The 24,789-nt window shown below is 40.6% G+C and overlaps 1 protein-coding gene across 1 annotated transcript in view; it reads right to left on the bottom strand.

The window, feature by feature from the left end:
* Positions 1-1,813: 1,813 nt before the first annotated feature.
* PARP8 (poly(ADP-ribose) polymerase family member 8) overlaps positions 1,814-24,789 on the bottom strand; it is a 267,441-nt gene continuing 244,465 nt past the window's right edge. Inside the window, exons 24-26 of the mRNA XM_063454027.1 lie at positions 21,321-21,390; positions 18,188-18,272; positions 1,814-3,656 (exon numbers count right to left, since the gene is read on the bottom strand). Coding sequence (XP_063310097.1) covers positions 3,554-3,656; positions 18,188-18,272; positions 21,321-21,390 — 258 coding nt within the window. The 3' untranslated portion in view covers positions 1,814-3,553. The remainder of the gene's footprint in view (positions 3,657-18,187; positions 18,273-21,320; positions 21,391-24,789) is intronic.

Here is a 24,789-nt window from a genome sequence, read left to right as displayed (position 1 = left end):
GGCCAATCAGTGGTAAATCTTTTATTGGATACGAAAGGTTTATGGTTTAATAAAGACTTTAATAAAGACTTCTTTGACTCAAAACATTGCCTTTTCATATCCAATAAGTCTGCTTTGGATTTACCACTGAGTGCCTGGACCTTTTTTTACATTTTTTACATGGAATAGAAGTTGTGCCACCTCGGTCTGTGAGCCACCTCTGAAGGATCCCAGCATACTCTGTATGAAATACATCATTTATATTTTTACTGCTAAGGAGAGGGCAATTTACAAGTTCTAAGAAGAGACTTTTTTTTGTGAAACTGCTCCTAAAACAGTTTCATGGCACCATGATTAAAAAGAGTTGTAGTGGTTATGGTACTTCAATTGTCACAGCTTCAGATTTTCACTGTATTCAGACTTAGCGCTGTGCTCATGTTGTGATGTGGTCCATTGCTTGCACCCAATGGAAACATCAAAGATTGTATGCATCCATGGTGCATGTGTGAAGCACAAGACAATAAAAAAAAAAAAAAAACATACGGGAAACTAGTACATTCACTTGCTGGTGCCAACGAAGGTCTATAGGCAGCACGACAGCAGATGGATGTCAGTTATAGGCTGATCTTCATTATTTGGAACTTTTAAATCTCATATTGACTTATTCCTTTGAGTTGGAAACCAAGTTGCAAAACAATAGACTTAACCGAACTAGAGTATTTTCTAACCACCTATTTAGATGTATATTTTGAAATAATAATAATTTGGCAAGTATTCACTACTAAGATATTAAACATCTCAATACCTTATTGAAACAGAGACAGTTATCATTAGACACCTACTGCTGATGGCCTTTAACATGAGGCCATGTTGTCATCAACCACTGTCATTCTGATCAGCTCTCAGGCAGCAGGGGGTGTAAGAGAAAAGGTATCTCAGTGGAGATGAACATATAGCCTTTGCAATCAGTTTTGACTAGTATATTACTTCTCACTCGATTGTACATAGTTAAATAAAAAATACTTTTTTTAGGTCCATATAAGTTGTTCTACAAACAATTCTGCCTATTTTAAGCATCGTTATGTTTTGCCTTTAAAACAAGACTGCATTTCCAAATGGGAAATGTAGTTGCTAGTTATACAAAAATACATGCATGCTAATCCTTGATCACATTTTAAAATAATCGTTATTTGAAAGTTAGTGAGACACTAACATTTATTGGAGAATGTTCACTAAACAGCAGTGAAGGCTCGTCCATAGGGAAAGCTGGGGCAGCACCGTACCAGTTTTTATTGAAAAAAAAAAGAAAAATAAACAATATAATTTTTTTTTCTGTTTTTAACTGTTGTGTGTAACCTTATGCCTTGGATATGTATCTGTGTGGTAAACCATGTTCTGTCCCTTTAACCCCTTAAGGACTAAACTTTTGGAATAAAAGGGATTCATGACATGTCACACGTCATGTGTCCTTAAGGGGTTAAATATTAGTAATGCAGTTTCCCTTGTTGTTTCCCTCGACTGTTGCTAGGTAGATTTTTTTTTGTTTTTGTTTTTTAAAGCCTAATGAGATTGCTGAGCAATGTCCCAAAAAAACTCATTAAACTCTATGGGAATTGCACTACTTTACAGTCATTGGCTGCCTGGCAGCCACTATTGTTTCCTAATAGAGCTCATTAGAGAAGCAAATAGTTGGGACAAAAATAGCCCTTAGTAGACAGACCAGCCTACTGGTCTGTCATCTGGTCGCTGATTGGCTTTTTTTTTTACCAGGTGCGGTAGAGTTGTTAGAACTCCACTTACCATGTTTCAGTTAGATACCTTAGTTATGTGTCTGTGAATCTAATTAAAGCAGCACTACTTCACACTGCTTCACACATCAGGTTCTGCCTTAACACTTAAACTATATAGTCAGTAAGGCAACGCGGAATGGAGCTACTGACGAGAGCACCGAAAGAGGCAGATTAACAACAGGAACCTCATTAATGGGCCTTGGATCCAAGATAGAGCAGGTACAAAGATTCCTTCGTCTGTAATTCAGGCACTGTGACAGGCCCCACTACAAACAATTTTTTTTTGCTCGATACATTTTTTTCTAGCATTTTATTGCAAAATAGATTTGAATTTGGCGACATCTTGTGGCTAAATTTCGTATTACACTTATAATTTGCATTTAGCTGTAAAATGTCCAATTTATTTCTTATTAATAGGAAAATTTCTATATGGTTTATTACCTCTATATGGGATCATCCATGTATTTTGGAGGTAATATAGACATATTAATATTCGTGATTAAAACTATTTAGTGACAGAGTCAAATTCATGTGTCCAGTCTGGCACCCCACAAGGAAATGCCTGACCTAACTTTTGCAACTTGGTTTTCATCTCTCCAGAAGTCACATTTTAATAAGTATTTTAATATGTCTCTGTTATTCTAAAGTTTAAATTTCCAGAAACATGTTTAGATGCATTAGATGCTAAATGCATATTCATTAAACATCTCAAATTAAAGACCGTCACCTTGTGTTGGGTGTCAGTTGTTCATTTTCCCTTCCCAGTGATTGCTGTTGAAGTGTATAATACAAACTTATCTATTTTCCCCAAATGTTATTTATCTCTGGCAATATTTACCCTTCCTTGGATATGGTAATGAGGATGCCATTGTGGGATTTTAGGAATTTGCATCACATAGCAGACTTTGCAAAAACTGCCTTGATCCATATTCTGTTAGTAAGAAAAAATGTTTTTTGGAGTCCTTAATTCATCTGAACAGCTAACTTTTAGAAGATAAATTACCTCTTTAATTTACCTTGTTTCAATTATGTTTAAAACATATAAATACACCAATTGCTTGTCACTGCATTCACTGTTGCAAACCATCAATCATTCTAAAGTTTAACGAGTAACAGACAACCCAACAACAGTAGGTAGAAAAGAAAGTTTGAAAAGTGCCGTCCTGTTACTGGATTCAGTAACTCAATAAAATTAGGTTTAAGAAAAATGACAATAACTAATCGGGTATATGATTCAAATATTCAATGTTTAGTACTGTGAGAATCAACTTTCTTTTCCTTTCTTTCATTTCATTTTTTAAAAGTATGATAATCATCATTGAATAACAAAAATGGATACACAGTTAGAAAATTCTAAAAGCCATGTTGAACATTATTATCTAACTTTCAGATAAATACAGCACACAATACAATAATGATTTTATATTCCAATTATCCTTAAAATGAAAAGTTCGTAAAACACTTATCTTGTTTATTGCAAGGTAAACTGTTAAAAGATAAAATGATTTAAGTATAAAGTTGTAGCAGTAGGGTCTAATTCAGAAATGTCTTGCTTTTTTATTTAAACCTTGCTGTCACTCTTTTTTAAATCAGATCAGTGCTTACTAATTCTGTTGCACCAATGTTCAGGTGAAACACTTCAAATCTGAATAAAAGAATTGCTTTAAATGTGATCACCCTTTTATATAATAAATAATATCTAATGCTTTGTTATTTCTTTTCAGTACAAAGTCCAGCTTTGAAACTGTTAATAATGAAAGCCCCACATTACGGCTAAGCTACAATTAACCAGTAGCTGTCTGGTTGCCGATGACTCGAAGGATTTCTTTATGTATGCTTGGCTCCTGTGTATTTATACTTGTATCACCTACTTGACCATCTTCATATCTGGAGACAAAAACAGAGGAAACGTTTGTTAACAACAATCTCAGTCATTTGAATTATCATTAATTATATTCCACCGTGTTAGATAAGGTAGGGAACCAATTCACTAAACAGTAAGTTGAGGTGATTTAGGAGCCAATTTATTATTAATACTGGTATTTATAAAGTGCAACATAATCCGTGGTGCGGTACAGTCAGAGAAAATAGACAGTACAGAATAGACAAACAAATACAAAAAAGTATAGAGGGCCTGAACTAAGATCTAGCATTTAAAGCCCTTTTATACAAAGTAATAAGCTAGTTAGCTTGTGAGCTTACAATCTAAATATTAGAGGGGAAGGGGATATTTAAAGATAATGGACAGGGAACATTTGCACAGACTGCTAAGGTATGATGTGATCGAGCAGGTAATTGGGGAAGATATTAAACACCTGTCTCTATTTCTTTTTCACCTGGAAAGGTATTCTATAAAGTAAGTGGAGATCAGGGTGGGTGTAAGAAGGGGGTTGGGTGAGGAGTCCTTGGTGATAATGGAGGTTACTGCTTGCAGTAGATTTGGTGTAATTAGAGCCTCTAGATAGGATAGAATGAATAAATTACAGTTAGGTAAAGTATCCACTGGTGAGGGAGATGGGGATGAGCTAGGGTAAGATCAAAAGAAGGGGTGGATAGGGAATGGAAAAGTTTGCCAAATAGACTCTATATTCCAAATAATTAATAATCAAATGTACATACAGTACAGTGAACAGTAATAGACTGCATGTAAAAGTGAAAACAGTAGTGTATAACAAAGTCTCAATTTTGAGACACCAGATTAATGTAGTTTAAGTTTTGGTCACTGAAAAGATCCAATAGGAAAGAGAGAAGAAGGGAGGTGGAATATTTGAGTCATAAGAAGACCAGATTTTTTTCTGTTATTGTGGGTTTGCACTTTGTACTTTGCATTATTGTAAAAATCTTAATTTTGTTTCTTTTTTGTTTGTTAATGAGAACATAAATAAATCAATAAAAAATGAGAAGACCATATGGGGCATTTATTGGAGTAGATAGTAATAGCACATAATTCTTGTGATATTTTCACAAAAAAAGTCTATGAATATTATAGCCTTTTTCTGAAGGAAAAAAAAACCCATCTGTGATAGAAAAGTTTCAAAACAAGACAACCAACTATAAATTGTACTAAAAGAATGTGTTAAGTTTCTTTATGTAATAATCATAATTGTCACTCTATCTAATAATCATAACATACAAATTACAAAAATAGACAAATTGTACAATCTTTTATGCATGTTGTATACAAGAAAATATTCAAAGTTGTACCCCTAATGGAATATTTTAGTATTACGAACTGTGAAGGTATTAAAACATTAAATCCATAGTTTACTTCAGCAGCCAATATATTACACTGGATAACCAGAAAAAAAAGTGCATATGTGTGCTTACAAAGTCAATCTATTATAACAACATTTTCCAGAAATGGCCACTTGATGGCACCAAATATGTATACTCTATGCAAGAAGGCAATTTGGATTCAGTGTAGTGATCTTGCTTCTAACTTGTGGTATTCTCAGAAGACCCCAAATGAAACAGATAACAAATACGTATAGTGCAAATCCACAGTAACAATGTGTAGTTGAAGTTTGAGAGAGCAAAGTTTGAGAAAGCACCTCATTTACGTTTCTTAGAGTTCAAAAGGACAACAGCGTTTGCAGATATTGTTGAAGTTAAAGGACCCAGGGACAACAGGTTAAGTTCTGAAGTTCATGCATGTAGAGGCACAAAACAGAACTTCACTGGTGTTATATTTAAGATACAATCAATTTTAAAATAGTGCTAACAATTGTATACTTACGAACTATAGAGCTATATTTTTGTTCTGAGTTAAATGGGCTACTGGTGATATTATCCTAAATACAAGATTTTTTTTATTTTTAAAAAAGGTTTCTTGTGAAAAACATATGACAATCATACATTCCGGGCTGCGCAAGCCCAATAAGAATAAATATATATATATATATATATATATATATGTATGAAAAACAAAAAACTCTTGCACTCACGCTGTAGGTATCCCTTGTTTGCCAGGTGCTCAGCCAGGGCTTGGTTATCCTCTTTGGATATTTATATATATATATATATATACACAATAATGTCATAAACAAGAGACAAAAATAGACAATAAGCCATAAATGAAGGTGACAAATCACCATTTCATGACATATAGAGTCATATCAAATGAAATAAAATACACAAAAAATCTTTCTCTCTGTCCAGTCTGTGAAGGCCCCATAGTCTGCAGCAGGGAGCTGGAGGATTGCAGACTGTCACGATTCGGGGAACCCAACACGCCAACACACACACAGACACACACACAGAAAGTGTGCCGTACCGGTCCTTAGAGTGGCCGGGCTAAGCACACACAGAATAGTCAGGAGACAAGCCAAGTAAGGGGAACCAGAAAACAGAATAACGAGAAACAAGCCGAGGTCAAAGGGTAGGAGAAAGTCACAAAGTCAGTATAACAAGCCAGAGAGTACGTAACCAGAAAGCACACGTTCAGTATCAATACAATAAAGCAAAGACCACAACAGGGCAGGGAGGAACAGGAAAGGTAAGTATATAAACCAGAAGGTTAACTCTGATTGGCTAATTTCCAATCGGAATTAACAATCACACGTGGGAGATATCTAAATCTCCCACTGTGATTGAGGCACTGTGCCTTTAACGCCGGGTCAGGTGACTGACCCCGGCGTGTAACAAATTGGCCGGTCTCCCAGCGTGCAGCGTCATGCATGCTGCCACTGGGGGACCCGGAAGAAGACGCGGGCGGCACCCGTGGCTGGGAGGATGCCGCCCGCCGTACACCTGGCAGGAAGGGGACCGTGGACGGCTGGAGGGTGAGTGCCGCGAGCGGACTGCAGCCTCCCCTTGCAGCCGCCCGCGGGGTCCTGACATTACCCCCCCCTCGAAGACCGCCCAGAGGGCGGGAAGCAGAAGGCTTCAAAGGAAACCGGGCATGAAAGGAGCGGATCAAAGAGGGAGCGTGCAGATCAGAGCACGAAACCCAAGATCGGTCCTCAGGGCCGTACCCCTTCCAATCCACCAGATATTGCAGCCGGCCCCTAGAAACACGAGAGTCGAGAAGGGCAGCCACTTCGTACACATCACTGGGGACAGCGCGAGGGGAAACAGGCCGCCCGAGGGGACGAGAGAACCGGTTGCAAAGCAAGGGCTTCAAAAGCGAAACGTGAAACGTGTTCGGAATGCGCATGGAAGAGGGCAAGTCCAGGGAGTAGGAAACGGGGTTAACCCTACGTAACACCTTGTAGGGACCAAGGAACCTGGGAGCGAACTTCATCGAGGGAACCTTGAGGCGGAGGTTCCTAGAGGACAACCATACCCTATCACCCGGAACATAGGAAGGGGCCGTACCCCTACGGCGATCAGCAAACTTCTTCTGAGCAGCCGCTGAACGGGACAGCGCAATATGGACCTGATCCCACATCTTCCGCAAAGAGGCGAGGTGCTGGTCCAAAGCGGGCATTCCCTTGTCGGAGAACGCACCGGGAAGGACGGAAGGCCGAAACCCATAAGCAACCTCAAAAGGACTTAAGCCAGTAGACGAATGAGACACCGTATTCCTGGCAAATTCAGCCCACGGAAGGAGGCGAGACCAGTCATCCTGGTGCGCATTAGTGAAGCAGCGCAAATACAATTCCACAGACTGATTAGCACGTTCGGCTGCACCATTAGATTGCGGGTGATAGGAGGAAGTAAACGACAAGGAGACCCCCATCTCAGCACAAAAACCCCTCCAAAACCGAGAGACAAATTGAGGACCCCTGTCAGATACAATATCCTCAGGTACCCCATGCAAGCGGAACACTTCCTTGGCAAACACCTGAGCAAGCTGAATCGCAGAAGGCAGTTTCTTAAGCGGAATAAAGTGCGCCATTTTAGAGAACCTATCCGTCACAGTTAATATCACTGTCTGACCATCGGAAGGAGGAAGGTCTACAATAAAATCCATGGATAAGTGGGTCCATGGTTTCTTGGGTATCGATAGAGGCATCAGGAGACCCTGGGGTCTCACATTAGGGGACTTACACTGCGTACAGACCCGACAAGCCTGCACAAAATCCACCACGTCTCGCTTGAGTGAAGGCCACCAGAACTGTTGAAGGAGGCCCTTATAAGTCTTGGTAACCCCTGGATGACCAGCAGTTTTGGCGGTGTGAAATAAAGTTAATAACTTCTTTCTGTCATTCACTTTAACGTATAGTCTGCCAACAGGCGTCTCAGGGGGTGCTTGAGTTTGGTATGTCTTAATATTATCAAGAACAAGAGACGAAACAACCAAACGGGTAGCAGCTATTATCTGAGACGCAGGTACAATAGGTTCAGGGGTCGGGTTAACAGATTCTAGAGGTTCATACTGACGAGAGATAGCGTCAGCTTTGGCATTACGGCAACCAGGTCTATAGGTAATCACGTATTGGAAGCGTGAAAGAAATAGAGACCATCTAGCCTGCCGGGCGGACAACCTTCTAGCATCAGCTATATAGGAGAGGTTCTTATGATCTGTTATAACCATAACTTTGTGTCTAGAACCCTCTAATAAGTACCTCCATTCCTTAAAAGCTAACACAATAGCTAATAGTTCCCTGTTCCCAACATCGTAATTCTTTTCTGGATCAGATAACCTTTTTGAAAAGTAGCAACAGGGATGGAGGGGTTCGTCATACGATGATCTCTGTGACAGTACTGCTCCCACGCCTGATTCAGAAGCGTCCACTTCCATAACAAAGGGAAGGGAAGGATCAGGGTGGCGTAGTACTGGAGCAGAGGCAAATGCCTTCTTGAGAGTTTCGAAGGCCTTAAGGGCTTCAGGAGTCCAAACCCTAGGGTGTAGACCTTTCTTAGTCAGCTTCGTTATAGGGGAGATAAGTGGTGAAAAGTTTCTTATAAATTTCCTGTAATAGTTGGCAAATCCTATAAAACGCTGGATAGCCTTAAGACCTTGGGGAAGCGGCCAGGATAGTATGGCTTCTAACTTAGCAGGATCCATACTGAAACCCTGTTCGGAAATTATATATCCTAGAAATTGCACCGAGGTCTGATCGAACAAACATTTTTCTAATTTACAATAAAGTCCGTTCTGTAATAACCTTTTCAGCACCATCCTAACATGATTATGATGTGTCTGCAAATCAGGGGAATATACAAGGATGTCGTCAAGGTACACCACGGCACAGACATGCAATAGATCCCTGAGGACATCGTTTATGAGGTCCTGAAACACAGCGGGAGCATTACACAGTCCAAAAGGCATGACTAGATACTCGTAATGTCCGCTACGTGTATTGAATGCTGTTTTCCACTCATCATTCTCCTTTATACGAACAAGGTTATAAGCCCCCCTGAGGTCTAATTTAGTGAAGTGTTTAGAACCTTTGACCCGGTCAAATAACTCCGTGATGAGGGGAATAGGGTAGGCATTTTTAATCGTTATATTGTTCAGGCCCCTGTAGTCTATACAAGGCCGTAGGTCACCCTCCTTTTTGGCAACAAAAAAGAAACCAGCCCCAGCAGGAGAGGAGGACCTTCTGATAAAACCTTTACTTAAGGCTTCCTTTATGTACTCCTCCATTACCTGGTTCTCTTTTTCAGAAAGAGGGTATACCTTACCCCTAGGCGGCATAGTACCAGGTAAGAGGTTTATGGCACAATCATATTCACGGTGCGGGGGTAGTTTATCTGCCTCCCTTTTTTCAAACACCATAGCTAGGTCCGCATACACAGGAGGAACATTAACAGAAAGTGGTTTGGCTGTGGGTACATTAAGCAAGCCAACAGGACAAACACGAGTCATACATTCCCTTTGACAAGATTTCCCCCAGGAGAGAATCTCCAAACAACCCCAATCAATCATCGGATTGTGTTTAACCAACCAGGGGAAGCCCAAAACGATAGAGGCTGTAGGGGAGTTGATTATTTGAAAGGACAATCTTTCCTTGTGCAAGGCACCCACAGACATAACCAGTTCTTTGGTCTCATGGGTCACCAGAGGTTTCTCCAGTGGTCTACCATCTATGGCCTCCACAGCCAAGGGAGTGACTTTTTGGATCAGAGTCAAAGATGCGGTTTTAGCAAAACTCTCATCCATAAGATTGTCAGCAGCCCCTGAATCTATCAAGGCTTTGGTAATCACGGTAGTATTACCAACAAAAAGGGTAACCGTAATAAACGGTCTAGTAATGGGGACGTGAGGGGTAAACGACATAACACCCGAGGCCGACCCCTCTATAGGCCTTGGGTGCTGCAGTTTTCCCCGCAATTCAGGGCAGGTTCTTAGAAGATGTCCCCTTTTCCCACAGTAAAGGCATAACCCTTCCCTTCTTCGGTATGATTTTTCTACCTCAGTTAACCCAGTAACACCCAATTGCAAGGTTTCAGGGGGAGGTTGGCTAGAAGGGGGTAATGCCAGTAACGCAGTACTGGGTAAAGCAGGTAACATCTGAGTATACATACGCCTCTGACTACGTCTCTCTCTAATACGATTATCAATACGGATGATATAATCTATAAGATCATCCAGAAGGACAGGCAATTCCCTGGAGGCTATTTCGTCCAGGATGTAAGCGGCCAAACCCTCCTGAAAGGCTGTAACGAGGGCATCATTATTCCAAACCACCTCAGCTGCTAGAGTGCGGAATTCGATAGTGTAATCCGCTACAGATCTGTTAACCTGTCGGACCCTAAGCAGAGCTTTGCCAGCAGAAGCAACCCTGCCGGGTTGATCAAATGTGCGTTTGAAAGCGGTCAAAAAGTCTGCAAAGGACATTGGGGAAGCATTCTCCCACATGGGATTAGCCCATGCTAAAGCACTCCCTGACAAGTGGTTTATCAAAAAGGCTATTTTAGATCTGTCAGTGGGATAGGAACGTGGATTCGTCACCAAATGGATGTCAATTTGGTTGAGGAAACCACGACACAATGCCGGGTCACCGCTGTAGCGCTGAGGCGGCGTCATATGCACTACATGGGCAGAAAACGGGTGCCGGAGTGGGAATGGGCTCGGGCACAGCAGCTGCAACCTCCTGAACGGCAGGCTGCAAGTGTGCAGTGCGAGCCAGTATGGTTTGCAAAGCTGGAGCAAACTGATCCATGCGGTGGTCCAAGCCATCCATTCTAGCCTCCTGATTAACTAGGAGCTGTGGTATGTCAGCAGGTTCCATTATGGCCCTGTTGTAATGTCACGATTCGGGGAACCCAACACGCCAACACACACACAGACACACACACAGAAAGTGTGCCGTACCGGTCCTTAGAGTGGCCGGGCTAAGCACACACAGAATAGTCAGGAGACAAGCCAAGTAAGGGGAACCAGAAAACAGAATAACGAGAAACAAGCCGAGGTCAAAGGGTAGGAGAAAGTCACAAAGTCAGTATAACAAGCCAGAGAGTACGTAACCAGAAAGCACACGTTCAGTATCAATACAATAAAGCAAAGACCACAACAGGGCAGGGAGGAACAGGAAAGGTAAGTATATAAACCAGAAGGTTAACTCTGATTGGCTAATTTCCAATCGGAATTAACAATCACACGTGGGAGATATCTAAATCTCCCACTGTGATTGAGGCACTGTGCCTTTAACGCCGGGTCAGGTGACTGACCCCGGCGTGTAACAAATTGGCCGGTCTCCCAGCGTGCAGCGTCATGCATGCTGCCACTGGGGGACCCGGAAGAAGACGCGGGCGGCACCCGTGGCTGGGAGGATGCCGCCCGCCGTACACCTGGCAGGAAGGGGACCGTGGACGGCTGGAGGGTGAGTGCCGCGAGCGGACTGCAGCCTCCCCTTGCAGCCGCCCGCGGGGTCCTGACACAGACGAGGAGAGGAGACTGAGTGAAACTGGCTGACTATTACCACAGGCAGGGCCGGACTGGGAAAACAATTCGGCCTGGGCATTTTTTAATCACAGCGGCCCACTAAGAAGGGGGCGAGCCAGAGAGAGCGTGTTTTATCATCACCAATGACAAGCACGCCCCCTTTCAAAGTGAGCATGTTTGTCCATGGTCTGCCCTGGAAGAGCATTGAAACGAGCTCTGCTGAAGAGTTCTAGCATGTTAAAAAGGCCCTGTATTTGTTCTGCACAGCTCAAGCAAATTTAATAACATGCTTTGTCCCCAGGCCCTGCACCTCTGTGTGTCTCTTTCCCCACAGCTCCTCTGTGTGTCTCATTCTTCCCTTCCCCAGCCCTTCTGCAAGTCTTTTTCCCAGGCCCCAGCACCTCTGTGTGTCTCTTTCCTCACAGCTCCGCTGTAACTCTCATTCTCTCCTACCCCAGTCCCTCTGTGTGTCTCCTGTTCCTCTTTCCCAGCCCCTCTGTCTTTCTCTCCACACCCATTTGTGTGTCTTAATTCCACCCTCTCCAGTCTTCCATGTGTCTCATAACCCCCAGCCCTCCATGTGTCTCATTCTACCCCTCCAGCCTTACATGTGTCAGTATCCCCCACACCTCCATGCTTCTCAATCCATCCACCCAGATCTCCATGTATCTCAATCCATCCCCCCAGCCCACATTACCCCCAGTCCTCCATGTGTCTCATTAGCTCCCTCAACCCCTCCATGTGTCTCATTGCCCCCCCCCCAGCCCTCTATGTGTTTCATTGGCCCCATGTGTCTCATTAGCCCCCAGAGCCCTTTATGTGTCTCTTTTGCCCCCCCCCCCCGAGTCTTCCATGTGTCTCATTTGCCCCCCAGCCCTGTATGTGTCTCAGTAGCCCTCCATGTGTCTCAGTAACCCCCTCCATGTGTCTCATTCATCCCCAATGTGTTCCTTTAGCCCCCCATTTGTCCTATACCCCCTATACTCCCTCCCCGCCCTCCATGTGTCCTATTAGCCCCCTCCCAGCCCTGGATTTGTCTCATTAGCCCTCCCATATGTCTCAGTAGTCCCCCCATGTGTCCCATTAGGTGAGAAAAGACAGTGGAATGGACCAGCACCTTAGTCGCATCTGGCCTTAAGTAGGGTCGGATGCACAGAAGTTTTTGAGGTGGAAGCGGCAGGATTTGGCAATAGACTGAACATGAGGCGTGAAGGAGAGGTCGGAGTCAAAGAGAACATCGAGGCAGCAAGCCTGCGTGGTGGTGCTGATGGTAGCACCGTTGACTTGGAGGAAGACAGACATAGGAGTAGCAACACTTGAGGGAGGAAAGACCAGAATTTCCGTTTTGGTCAAGTTGAGTTTAAGCTATCCAGTTAGGAATAGCAGAGAGGTAGTAAGAGACACTAGTCAAGAGGGACGGGGAGAGATCAAGAGAGGACAGATAGATTTGAGTGTTATGTGCATAGAAATGATATTGGAAGCCAAAGGAGCTGATGAGTTTACCAAGGGAGGCAGTATAGATAGAGAACAGTACGGGACCAAGGACTGAACCTTAGGGGACACCAACAGAGAGGAGTTGGGGAAAAGAAGCAGAGCCAGAGAAAGAAACACTGAAAGAGCGCGGGGAGAGGTAGGAGGAGCACCAGGAGAGAGCAATATCTTGTAGACCGATGTTGCGGAGGATAAGAAGAAGTTGTTGATGATCAACAGTGTCAAAAGCCACAGAAAGGTCAAGAAGAAATAGGATAGAGTAGTGACCACAAGATTTTGCAGTGAGTAGATCATTGGATACTTTGGTCAGTGCCATTTCCACAGAGTGCTAAGCGCGGAAACCAGACTGAAGCGGGTCTAGCAGAGAGTTGGACTCGAAGAAGTCTGTCAATCTCACATACACAACTCTTTCAAGGATGCAAAAGGCAGTAGCGAGCTGGACGGTAGTTGGACGGGGAGTTAGGGTCAAGGTTGGGCTTCTTTAGAATTGGGGTAGAATTGGGGTACAGTTGCATGTTTGAAGGGCAATGGAAATATGCCAGAGTAGAGAGAGAGATTGAGAATTTTAGTGAGAGGTAGAGAAAGAGAAGAAGACAGTACGGATGAGTTGCGAGGGAATTGTATCTAGTGAGCAGGTGGTGGGGCGGAAGGAATGGGGCAGAGCAGAAACCTCTTCCGCTGTAGTGGGTGCGAATGAACATAGAACAGCAGAGGGAGTGATGTTAGGGGATGTATTGTAAGGGAAAGAAGAAAGATGAGAGATGTCTTCCCTGATTGTAGAGAACTTGTCAGTGAAGTGAGTTGCAAAGTCTGAGGCGGTCAAGTTAGTCAAGTTAGTAGGTGGAGGGCGAATAGGGCGAATAGGGCAAAGAAGAGAGTTAAATGTGTCAAATAGTCGTTTGGGTTTGCGGGAAATTGTGGTTATGAGTGTATTGAAGTAATTTACTTTTGCAGAGGAAAGAGCCAAGCTGTATGAGCGCAGCATAAATTTATAGTGGAGAAAGTCAGATGCACAGTGAGACTTTCTCCAACAGTGTTCAGCAGTTCTGGAGCATTTTTGGAGGTATCAAGTCAGCTTGGTGTGCCAATGTTGTTGTTGTTGGGGGCGCTTTCTGCATTTAAATGTAGGAGGTGCCATGATGTCTAGTTGAGAGGAGAGGTTGGAATTGTAGAAGGACTATTAGCCCTCCCTCACAGCCCTCCATGTGTCCTTATAGCCAACATCCCAGCTCTCCATGTGTCCCTATAGCCCCCTCCCAACCCTCCATGAGTCCTTATAGCCTCCCTCCCAGCCCTCCATGTGTCCCAATAGGCCTCCTCCCAGCCATTCATATGTCCCTATACCCCCCAGCACTCCATGTGCCCCTACACCCCCAGCCCTTAATGTGTCCCTATAGCCCCCCCATGTGTACCATTAGTCCCCCCCAGCTCTCCCTGTACCTTGCTGTAGCGTGGCCGAGCACGCAGACCGCGGTGGAGGATCTCCTGCTCACTGTACCCGGTCTGACAGGAAGCAGTTCTATGCTCACTGTGAGCACTTCCTTTCAGACCAGGTAGGGGAACAGAAGCTTCTCTACCATGGTCTGCCTGCTCGGCCACACTACATTCTGTGACCGGCAGTGCTGTGTGTGAGAGTAATGTGTGTGTGTGTGTGTGTGTGTGTGTGTGTTAGGAGGGATTGAGTGTTGAGGTGAGGCAGATTAATGCCATTATAATGTATTTTTTTTTAAATTAAAACAAAAAAACAAGCATTTTATCCCCCCTCCCTTCTTACCTTTAGCCTGGGAGGGGGGGGGGACTGTGCTGCCATCCCTGGTGGTGCTAGTGGTGAGTGAACTCTAGCCCTCAGGGCTAGAATTCACTCTCGCGAGATCGGGGGCATCGCCACAGTCCACAGGTGAGTGGTGATTCACCAGCACAGCCAGCTCTGAGCACATTACTGAGTCCAGCCAGTACTAAGGTAGCTACTAATATTGCTAGTCTAGTAGTGCTACACTATGCTAATCAATATACTTGCTTGCATTGGGGTGAGGGAGGGGATTGGGGCCAGGACCAGAGACAGTGGGTTGCTATTTATCTAAAATATTTATCCATATAAAATACCTGTTGGTTGTGTGTTATAAACATTCATTTTGTCTCATTTAAATATATGCAATACGACCATTTTCTAATTATATTTAATTTTTAATGATCTATAATAGGTAAAGTTATATCCTTCACTAACCATGCACAACTTGTAGGTATGTTACCATGACAACCTGTCTATATGTACTACAAACACCCTACATTCATGCCACCACAGGAAACCATTTAAACAGGAACAAAATCTAACAATTAACCTACCCTACACGCAGCGGGTTACAATTTCAACACATTTAGACACTAAAATAGATATATTGATATATGGTTCTTGCACCAGTACTGCGTATCTCATACAGACAGACTTTTAGAACCTATCTCATATTTACTTGCAGACAAAAAGTCTATGGTCTTTTTTCACACATTTTCTTTCTTTGTGTATATATTATCTAAGCATCACTTCTGCACACTGGATTGTCAATATGCTGCCTTAGGCAACCTGACTGCTTTCCAATCAAGGCATCCTCTTGATTTACATCAATTTCTTTAGTCTTTGCAGATATTGTTTCTATATTGTTTTCCAAACACTGCTAATACATTGAACCGTATATTTTATATTATACAAAAGTCTATGGACTGCATACCAGATGCATTATGATATTTGTTTTTTGATCAACACTATTTTACTTTTAATATCTTAAAAAATTTCAGATAACCTTATTGCAGGCCCGAGAAAGTACTTTTTGCACAAATGTTCATTGTGTATTTCACTAACCGTTGAATAAGCGGATACTGGTTAGAAATGCGTTAGTGAATGATTTTACAGTTAATTTTGGATGATAATCACAGAGTTAAATCCCGCAGTGGAGATAATACCACCAGAAGCCTATTTCACTCCACAGCAAATTCATGTTGCTCTGTACTCTGTAAGTATAGAATCATTAGCACTGTTTTAATATTGATGGTATCTTACATACAACACCACTGGAGTTCTCTTTTATGTCTCTACATACAAGAACTGCAGAGCTTATCCTGCTGTCTCTGGGTATAAGGAACGATATCTCCCAATGCTTTTCTGCCTTTGAGCTAGAATACCAACGTGAGTGAGATAAGTTCTTTAACTTTAACTACACATTATTACTGTGGATTTACACTATTGGGGTTATTCACTAAAGATTGGATTTGTCCGAATATCCAAAAAATGGCCAAGTTCACATTTACTAGAGCCAATTTTGGTCAGAATTCGGTCAGAGCAAATTAGCATGTATTGCCTGGATGCATTCAGTGTTTTCACATCTGAATCCTATACAAAGTAAAGGATTCATAATATATTCATAAAGCATAATTTTACTAAAATGTAAAACTTAATTCATCTGTCAGGATATACATTCGCAGTTTATCGTTCACTTGCTTTATTGCAAGTAAATGACCATGTTAAGTACTATTTGCCTGCTTGCAGGTTAATTATGTGGTGGCTGGGTTGATTATGCAGCTGCTAAAAAGATAAAAAAATAAAAAGCCTATGGATAATCGGGTGTGGGACATTACAATAATTCTCTTGAGACCTGGCTGTCAGAGCTTTTTATAAGGGTTTTCTCTGCTATGAGATCCCAGTCTGGGGCAAGCCCTCGTTGGGTAATGATGGGTTAATTTTACTGTCATATTTTTTGTTTGTTTTTTTTTTTTCATTGTTGCATCGAGAATTCTGGATTTTATTTAGGCCTTGATGGGCTGAAGAAAAGAAGAGCTAGAAGAAAGAAGACTACAGAAGGTAAGTATAATTTCTTTCTACAGGTATTAACTATATTAGACTCCCACCCTTTACCATACGGTATGTGGCCATTCAGACTTTAGTGAATAACCCATTTATGTATCTATTATCTATTTAAATTTGTGTCTTCTGAGAATATCCCAATTTACAAGCAAGATCGCTGCACTGAATCCATATTGGCTACTTGCCTACTGTATACCTATTTGGTGCCATCAAGTGGCCATTTCTGGAAATATTGTTTTAATACATAGACTGTGTAAGCACACATAAGCACTTTTAGCTGTTTATCCAATGCCATCTATTGGCCACTGAAGTAAACTACACATGGATTTATTTATTTTTTGCTTTAAAAATGCTCCATAATGTTCAGCTTTTAATAGTACAATATTTAATTGGGGGCACAACTTTCAATATTTTCTTTTGTGTTTTCTCCTCTCTTAAGTTTCGCCTTTTTTATACCGGTTATTGAGAAGTACTGCTGCTGCCCTATATACCTTTATTTATAAGCACTGTATTACTATTTCTTGTCTTATAAAAATATATATATATTTTTTTTTTGCAAGGATCCATGTGTTTTAAAAAATAGTGCCCTATGTCTTTACCTATATTACTTTCTCCCTCGTATCTGACCAAATGGAAAAGATGCAAGAGCATAATGTATAGTTAAATGGTGCTACCCAGTTTGTTGATGGGGCATCAATGAAAAAGAAAATTCACATATTTTGAGGAAACAGCCCCGTTCTGAAAGAAAACTGTCCTGGCCCCCATATAATGGCTCTTTGCCTTCCTAAAACATGCACTAGTCTGCAATTTGGTTCACTTGAATGCATTCTAATTCGCCATGGTGTTTTATACAACTATTTTATTAATGTATTTGGTCATTTTAAATAAGGTTGCAATTCAGTTAACCAAATATGTTTTAAAACCCTTGTTATCTGTTTACCGTTACTTAGCAACAACAGTAAATATGTAAACGCACATTCTAGAAATTCCATGACAAAGTCTGCTAGCTGTCTCTTATATTTTAAGGACGGCTAAGCAATTTTGAACTTTACAATTTTTATTTTTGGCATTCTATATACGGGAACGTGGTTCTGGTGAGGGATTTTTCATTGAAAAGTGGGCAGTGCATTTTGTACTGCCATTACCAACTTAAAATGCTTTTATTTGAAATATAAAACTAGTAAGAAACAACAAACTTAAAAAACACAAATACTAAACATACCTACAGTTTTATTACATATTGTATGGAGCTACTTTCAAAATTTTTACACAACTTAATGTAAAATGTAAAGTACTTACACAAAAAAGAACCGAGTACAGACGTGATCAGTATTGGGAACAACCCAGATCTCCCCGTGTTTGTGCAGTTCTGGAGAAGTAATTACTTTAAAAAACAAAAAAACATTAAAAAAAAACCCAATATATTTCAGTTTATGTTTTTAAATATCATACAAATTCCAAAACTTCATAGTAATTCCAAAACTTTATCTAGCCCCATCACCATCCCAAGTGTAACCAACACATAAGACCCATCCCTTGGTTAAGCCTTATTGTGAGTTGAGAAGATGACATCTCAAACAGCACAAACTACACTGTGCTAGTACCCTAATCTTGAAATAGGATAATTTGAAATATGCATATACCTACTATACCTACTAAATATGCATATAGCTGTTGTGTGAGCAGAAAATCTTTAGTTTCATCAACTTATATTTTAAAATGTTGGATATTTTGGCACTTGCAGCACCACACAGTATCTTCCCAAGCCTACATTATGTCAATGTTCTTGTATAATAACCATTACATCTATTCAGTAGATAACAGTCAGTGGAAATCAGGCAGAGTTTGGTAGATACAGCTTGGGACACAGATTATTAGCTGAGCTGCACATAGTCTTTTTTTAGAGTCCAAAAGTATCTTCAACAGTTAATGAAATATTTCAATGACCTTAAAAAGGAAATCAAGAAGCATTTTGTAATGAGCCCATCTAAATCTAGTAAGGTATCCTATCTAATTATGTATCTGTGGAGGTTTAGAGAGTGTGACCTGTATCACTTTGATGATTACCTGTGATGATAATGTTGGTTATTTTTTACAAAGAAGGTCAACTTGGGATTTTACACAAAGTTTATTTGAGATTGTAAAGCAGTAGTTTGGTCTCTAAAAACAACTGTATTTGTTTCTTTATCCTGTGTCAATATACAATTGCAAGAAAACGTATGTGAACCCTTTGGAATGATATGGATTTCTGCACAAATTGGTCATAAAATGTGATCTGATCATCATCATCTAAGTCACAACAATAGACAATCACAGTCTGCTTAAACTAATAACACGCAAAGAATGAAATGTTGCCATGTTTTTATTGAACACACCATGTAAACATTCACAGTGCAGGTGGAAAAAGTATGTGAACCCCTAGACTAATGACATCTCCAAGAGCTAATTGGAGTGAGATGTCAGCCAACTGGAGTCCAATCCATGAGATGAGATTGGAGGTGTTGGTTACAGCTGCCCTGCCCTATAAAAAACACACACCAGTTCTGGGTTTGCTTTTCACAAGAAGCATTGCCTGATGTGAATGATGCCTCGCACAAAAGAGCTCTCAGAAGACCTACGATTAAGAATTGTTGACTTGCATAAAGCTGGAAAGGGTTATAAAAGTATCTCCAAAAGCCTTGCTGTTCATCAGTCCACAGTAAGACAAATTGTCTATAAATGGAGAAAGTTCAGCACTGCTGCTACTCTCCCTAGGAGTGGCCGTCCTGTAAAGATGACTGCAAGTGCACAGCGCAGACTGCTCAATGAGGTGAAGAAGAATCCTAGAGTGTCAGCTAAAGACTTACAAAAGTCACTGGCAAATGCTAACATCCCTGTTAGCGAATCTACAATACGTAAAACACTAAACAAGAATGGATTTCATGGGAGTATACCACAGAGGAAGCCACTGCTGTCCAAACAAAACATTGCTGCACGTTTACAGTTGCACAAGAGCCCCTGGATGTTCCACCGCAGTACTGGCAAAATATTCTGTGGACAGATGAAACCAAAGTTGAGTTGTTTGGAAGAAACACACAACACTATGTGTGGCGAAAAAGAGGCACAGCACACCAACATCAAAACCTCATCCCAACTGTGAAGTATGGTGGTGGGGGGCATCATGGTTTGGGGCTGCTTTGCTGCGTCAGGGCCTGGACGGATTGCTATCATCAAAGGAAAAATGAATTCCCAAGTTTATCAAGACATTTTGCAGGAGCACTTAAGGCCATCTGTCTACCAGCTGAAGCTCAACAGAAGATGGGTGTTGCAACAGGACAGTGACCTAAAGCATAGAAGTAAATCAACAACAGAATGGCTTAAACAGATGGAAATATGCCTCCTGAAGTGGCCCAGTCAGAGTCCTGACCTCAACCCGATTGAGATGCTGTGGCATGACCTCAAGAAAGCGATTCACACCAGACATCCCAAGAATATTGCTGAACTGAAACAGTTCTGTAAAGAGGAATGCTCAAGAATTACTCCTGACCGTTGTGCACGTCTGAGCTGCAACTACAGGAAACGTTTGGTTAGTTATTGCTGCCAAATGAGGCTCAACCAGTTATTAAATCCAAGGGTTCACATACTTTTTCCACCTGCACTGTGAATGTTTACATGGTGTTTTCAATAAAAACATGGCAACATTTCATTCTTTGTGTGTTATTAGTTTTAGCAGACTGTGATTGTCTATTGTTGTGACTTAGACGATGGTCAGATCACATTTTATGACCAATTTGTGCAGAAATCCATATAATTCCAAAGGGTTCACATACTTTTTCTTGCAACTGTACATTTTCTTATTCCCTGATAATTTATCCATCATTGCATAATTTGTTGGTGCTGCAGAAATAAATTAGAATAAAAATTAAGTAACAAGGCTACAGGAGTGCACCAACATTTTAGATAACCATAATAGTGTTTTCTTATGAGCCCATCTGAATCTAGTAAGGTATTCTATCTAATTCTGTATCTGATTGAGGAGGTTTAGAGAGTGTGACCAGTTTCAATTTAATGATTACCTGTGATGATGATGTTGGTTATTTTCACAAAGGAGGTCAACTTGGGATTTTATACAAAGTTTATTCAATATCGTAAACCAGTGGTTTGGTCTGTAAAAAACACTGTATTGGTTCCTTTATCCTGTGTCAATATACATTTTGTTATTCCCTGATAATTTTTCTTCTTCTAATTTATTGTTGGATAAATTAAGTAACAAGGAGTGCACCAACATTTTAGCTAACCATAATCAAATCCTGAAGATATCTCCCCATGGTTCATTTGAATCAGGTAGGTCCTTTTGGAAATTGAAAGAATCTTTTTTTTAGAATTCTAAAAATAATGTACATTTTACATTCATCAAAGCTCCATTAATGCACGCAAATAAAAACTGCCTTACCTTCACATAAGGCTATACATTTCAAGTTACGGCTTTGCAAAAATTGGGATTGTTGTCCTTTTTTCTGTGACTACAAGCCAAGAAAAATAACAATTAATACTAGAGGTAAACAAAAACAAAATGTTAAGCAAAATGTAAAAAAATTCCATATTGTATTTGAGCCCCATCCTATATCCACCTCATTACATGGGAAATCTGCATTACCAAGTTACCTGCCAACGTACTTGGACAGTTGAATAGGTAGACTGGGCTTTCTCATATAATATCAGTAGCTATTGGGGTGAAGATTGTTTACCACAGATTGTGAAAAAATGCAAAGAAATTAAAAGGGAAGATTGCAGGGGCTGCTACTTAGCACCATAAGTTGTAGTGTTTATGGCGGTTGGACACCCCGTTTAAAGTTATGGTGTGATTTTTACATGGTAGGAAGAATGGGAAGATAAATAATCTTACTTTTCTTCCTTGGTGCCACCATTTTCCTTTTCAACTACTGGCTGATTAAGCTATCGGTAAAATGGACAAAACTAGGGGCTGGGGAAGATCTTATGGTGTCCTCCACAGATCTACTCATGCATGGGAAATTAAAAACAAGCAACACACGGCAAGAAAAATCTCAATTACAAATTAGTGTCTACTTTTCTTTATGTACTATTGTGCATAAAACAAGTCAGAAAAAAATATAATTAGAAACAAAACAAAACAGATTTATTTTTTTCTAGGAGCTAATACTGCATGAATTCACTGTGAATGATTGCATGTATTCCTTTGTTACACAACACACACAGAAGCAGTATACCTTCATGTCAACATTCCAAGTCCACATTTTATTGCATTCCTTTGAAATGTCACAATATAATATACAGTCACGTGGAAATTACCTCACACGCACATTTCAAACTGTAATTAGAAAACAGTCCAATACTGGAAATATCTCTTTGAGTCCAGGGTTTTCATACTTTGTGACTATGGAAGAATATCTGCATCTCTAGTCTGTGTCTGTATCACCAGAATACTACTGCCAGTAGCCCCAATTGGGGTATCAGCTAAATCTGATTTTTATGTTTTTCACTTGTATTGACAGAAAGTGTGATCTGTTTTTTTGTCTTGTTTTAATTCATGGTACATATGGAGGGAGAGGGGATGACCAGACTCCTGGCATAGTAATTACCCCCCAAAAAATGTTAACTATGCCGAGGTAAAAGTTAACTATGCTGTGGATGTGCCCTGACCCTCAGCATATTGATGTGTGAGGTCATTATTTTTGTATATATCTGTATTTGCATGTAGGTGTACTTGACATCTTCTGAACTCCAAAATGAGTTAGCAGTCTCCAACCAGTCATTCATGGAACAGAGTAGATGAGTAGGTACAAGATACTCTACAATGCTATTTGTAATCTCTCACATGCAACATATCAGATGAGTGGGTTCTCTGAATCTCCAGAGATATTAACATCTGGCACCACTGACCTCTTTAGGGAATTTGTACAAACCTTAAATCAGAATGATATTAACTTGAAATTGACCTATGAAATGGGTGGCAGGGCCATAAATTTCTTAGATATTTCCATTATGATCACTGACCAGGGGAAGGTGACTACTACCCTTTTTAGAAAACCAACCTCTACAAATAACCTTCTGAACTGGGAGATCTACCACCCACTCCCTCTCAAAAGAGGGATACCAGTGGGTCAATATTTGCGTCTACATCGTAACTGCTCCACGGTCGAAGACTTTAAAAATAAAGCAAAGCCCTTAAGAGAGCAGTTCAAAAGGAAAGGCTATCCAAATAGATCCAAAACGCCTATCAAAGAGCCCTGATGACAAACAGGGAAACTCTCTTGCTAGAGAAACATGGAAGTGAAGACAAACAGTTGATAAGATGCATAGGTAACTTTGATGCCGGCTGGCATCCAACGCTCAAGATCCTTAATAGATTTTGGCCACTTCTCCTACAAGATCACCATCTACAGAAAGTTATTACACCATATGCATCAGTCACAGCAAGACGAGGAAGAAACATCAAGGATATGTTAGTCCCAAGTCACCTACGCTCTCCATCTACCAAGTCTACATGGCTGAAATCATCATTATTTGGGACATACCAATGTGGTAGATGTAAATCATGTAAATTTATACTACGTCAATCTAAGAAGATTTCAGATTCTACGAATACAAATGAGTTTGAGATTAAAACCTTTTTTAATTGCCAAACTACTGGATTAATATATTTATTAACCTGTTCGTGCAAAAAAAATGTACGTAGGTAAGACCATACGTGCATTTAAACAAAGGATACGGGAACATATTACATCAGTTAACCCTAGGAGACTAGTCGATACTCCTATCTCAAAACATCTAAAACTCCATCATGGAAGCTCTGCACAAAATATACGTTTTTGTGGAATTGAAAAGGTTACACTTGGCCCGAGGGGTGGTGACCTTGACAAAAAACTTTTACAAAGAGAGAGTCTTTGGATTTATAAATTGAAAACCCTCTCCCCCATGGGTCTTAATGAGGGTTTCTCATTCACACCATTTATCTCTGAATAGAACACGATTCCTTGCATTACAGGATTCAACTATATTATTACACACTAGTAGTCTAAAATAATGTTTGATGTTGTTTTATTTATTTATGTTTTATTTTTCCCTTTTTGAGTCTGCTCTCTTGTAACATATATATCCTATTACCCTAATACTATATATTATTTCATATATAGTTACTAATAAAGTTGTACCTTTGTTAGAATACATCCATATACTAAAGGTACTTTTGCCAACCACTTATCTATTGGCATAACGAATGTAGTGTACCACAAAGGTAACATCTATATACTGAATTCGTTATCCTATTGGTATTAATTCTATGCGCTATGGGTATTTTTGATGTATTATCTTTTTAGTACATACCCATGACCCATTTGGATTCATAGTATTATCACATCTCGGCATATTTACTTATTTGACATATTAAGACTCATTATGTGGTAGACATTGCTTTAAGTTAGTCTCCACATACAGAGTAAAGTGGGAGGAGCTTATTCTAAGTTGTATATTCTGCCCGTCCCACTTTTCTCCGAGCATGATAAGCAGAAAGGTTTGATTTTCACGCCGAAAAGTTAGCCACGCCCCCTATTGAGCAAGGACGCCTATTGGATAACGAACCTTCCACACAGGGTATTTCAAGGATATTCCGAGCAGCAGCTCTTTTGCCTCTGACGAAGGTGCTTGTTACAGCACTGAAACGCGCGTCAGGTGTTTGTCTGTCTTTTTTAGACATCACACTTTGTTCACATATTCACAGTATGACACTGTAATTATTCTATTTGTTTCTGTTTTATGTTTTAATGGATAGGTAATCATTTCTACCACTTTTGGAGGTTTTGACTGCATGTAACCAGCGGATTACATCTTACTAGGAACATTGTTGCTATTTAGGCTACTATTACTTTGAGTTACAAGCTTAG

Source organism: Pelobates fuscus, chromosome 5 (assembly GCF_036172605.1).
Source record: "Pelobates fuscus isolate aPelFus1 chromosome 5, aPelFus1.pri, whole genome shotgun sequence".
NCBI lineage: Eukaryota > Metazoa > Chordata > Amphibia > Anura > Pelobatidae > Pelobates > Pelobates fuscus.
The sequence above is the reverse complement of the archived record's forward strand: the minus strand, read 5'-3'. Positions and strand labels throughout refer to the sequence as shown.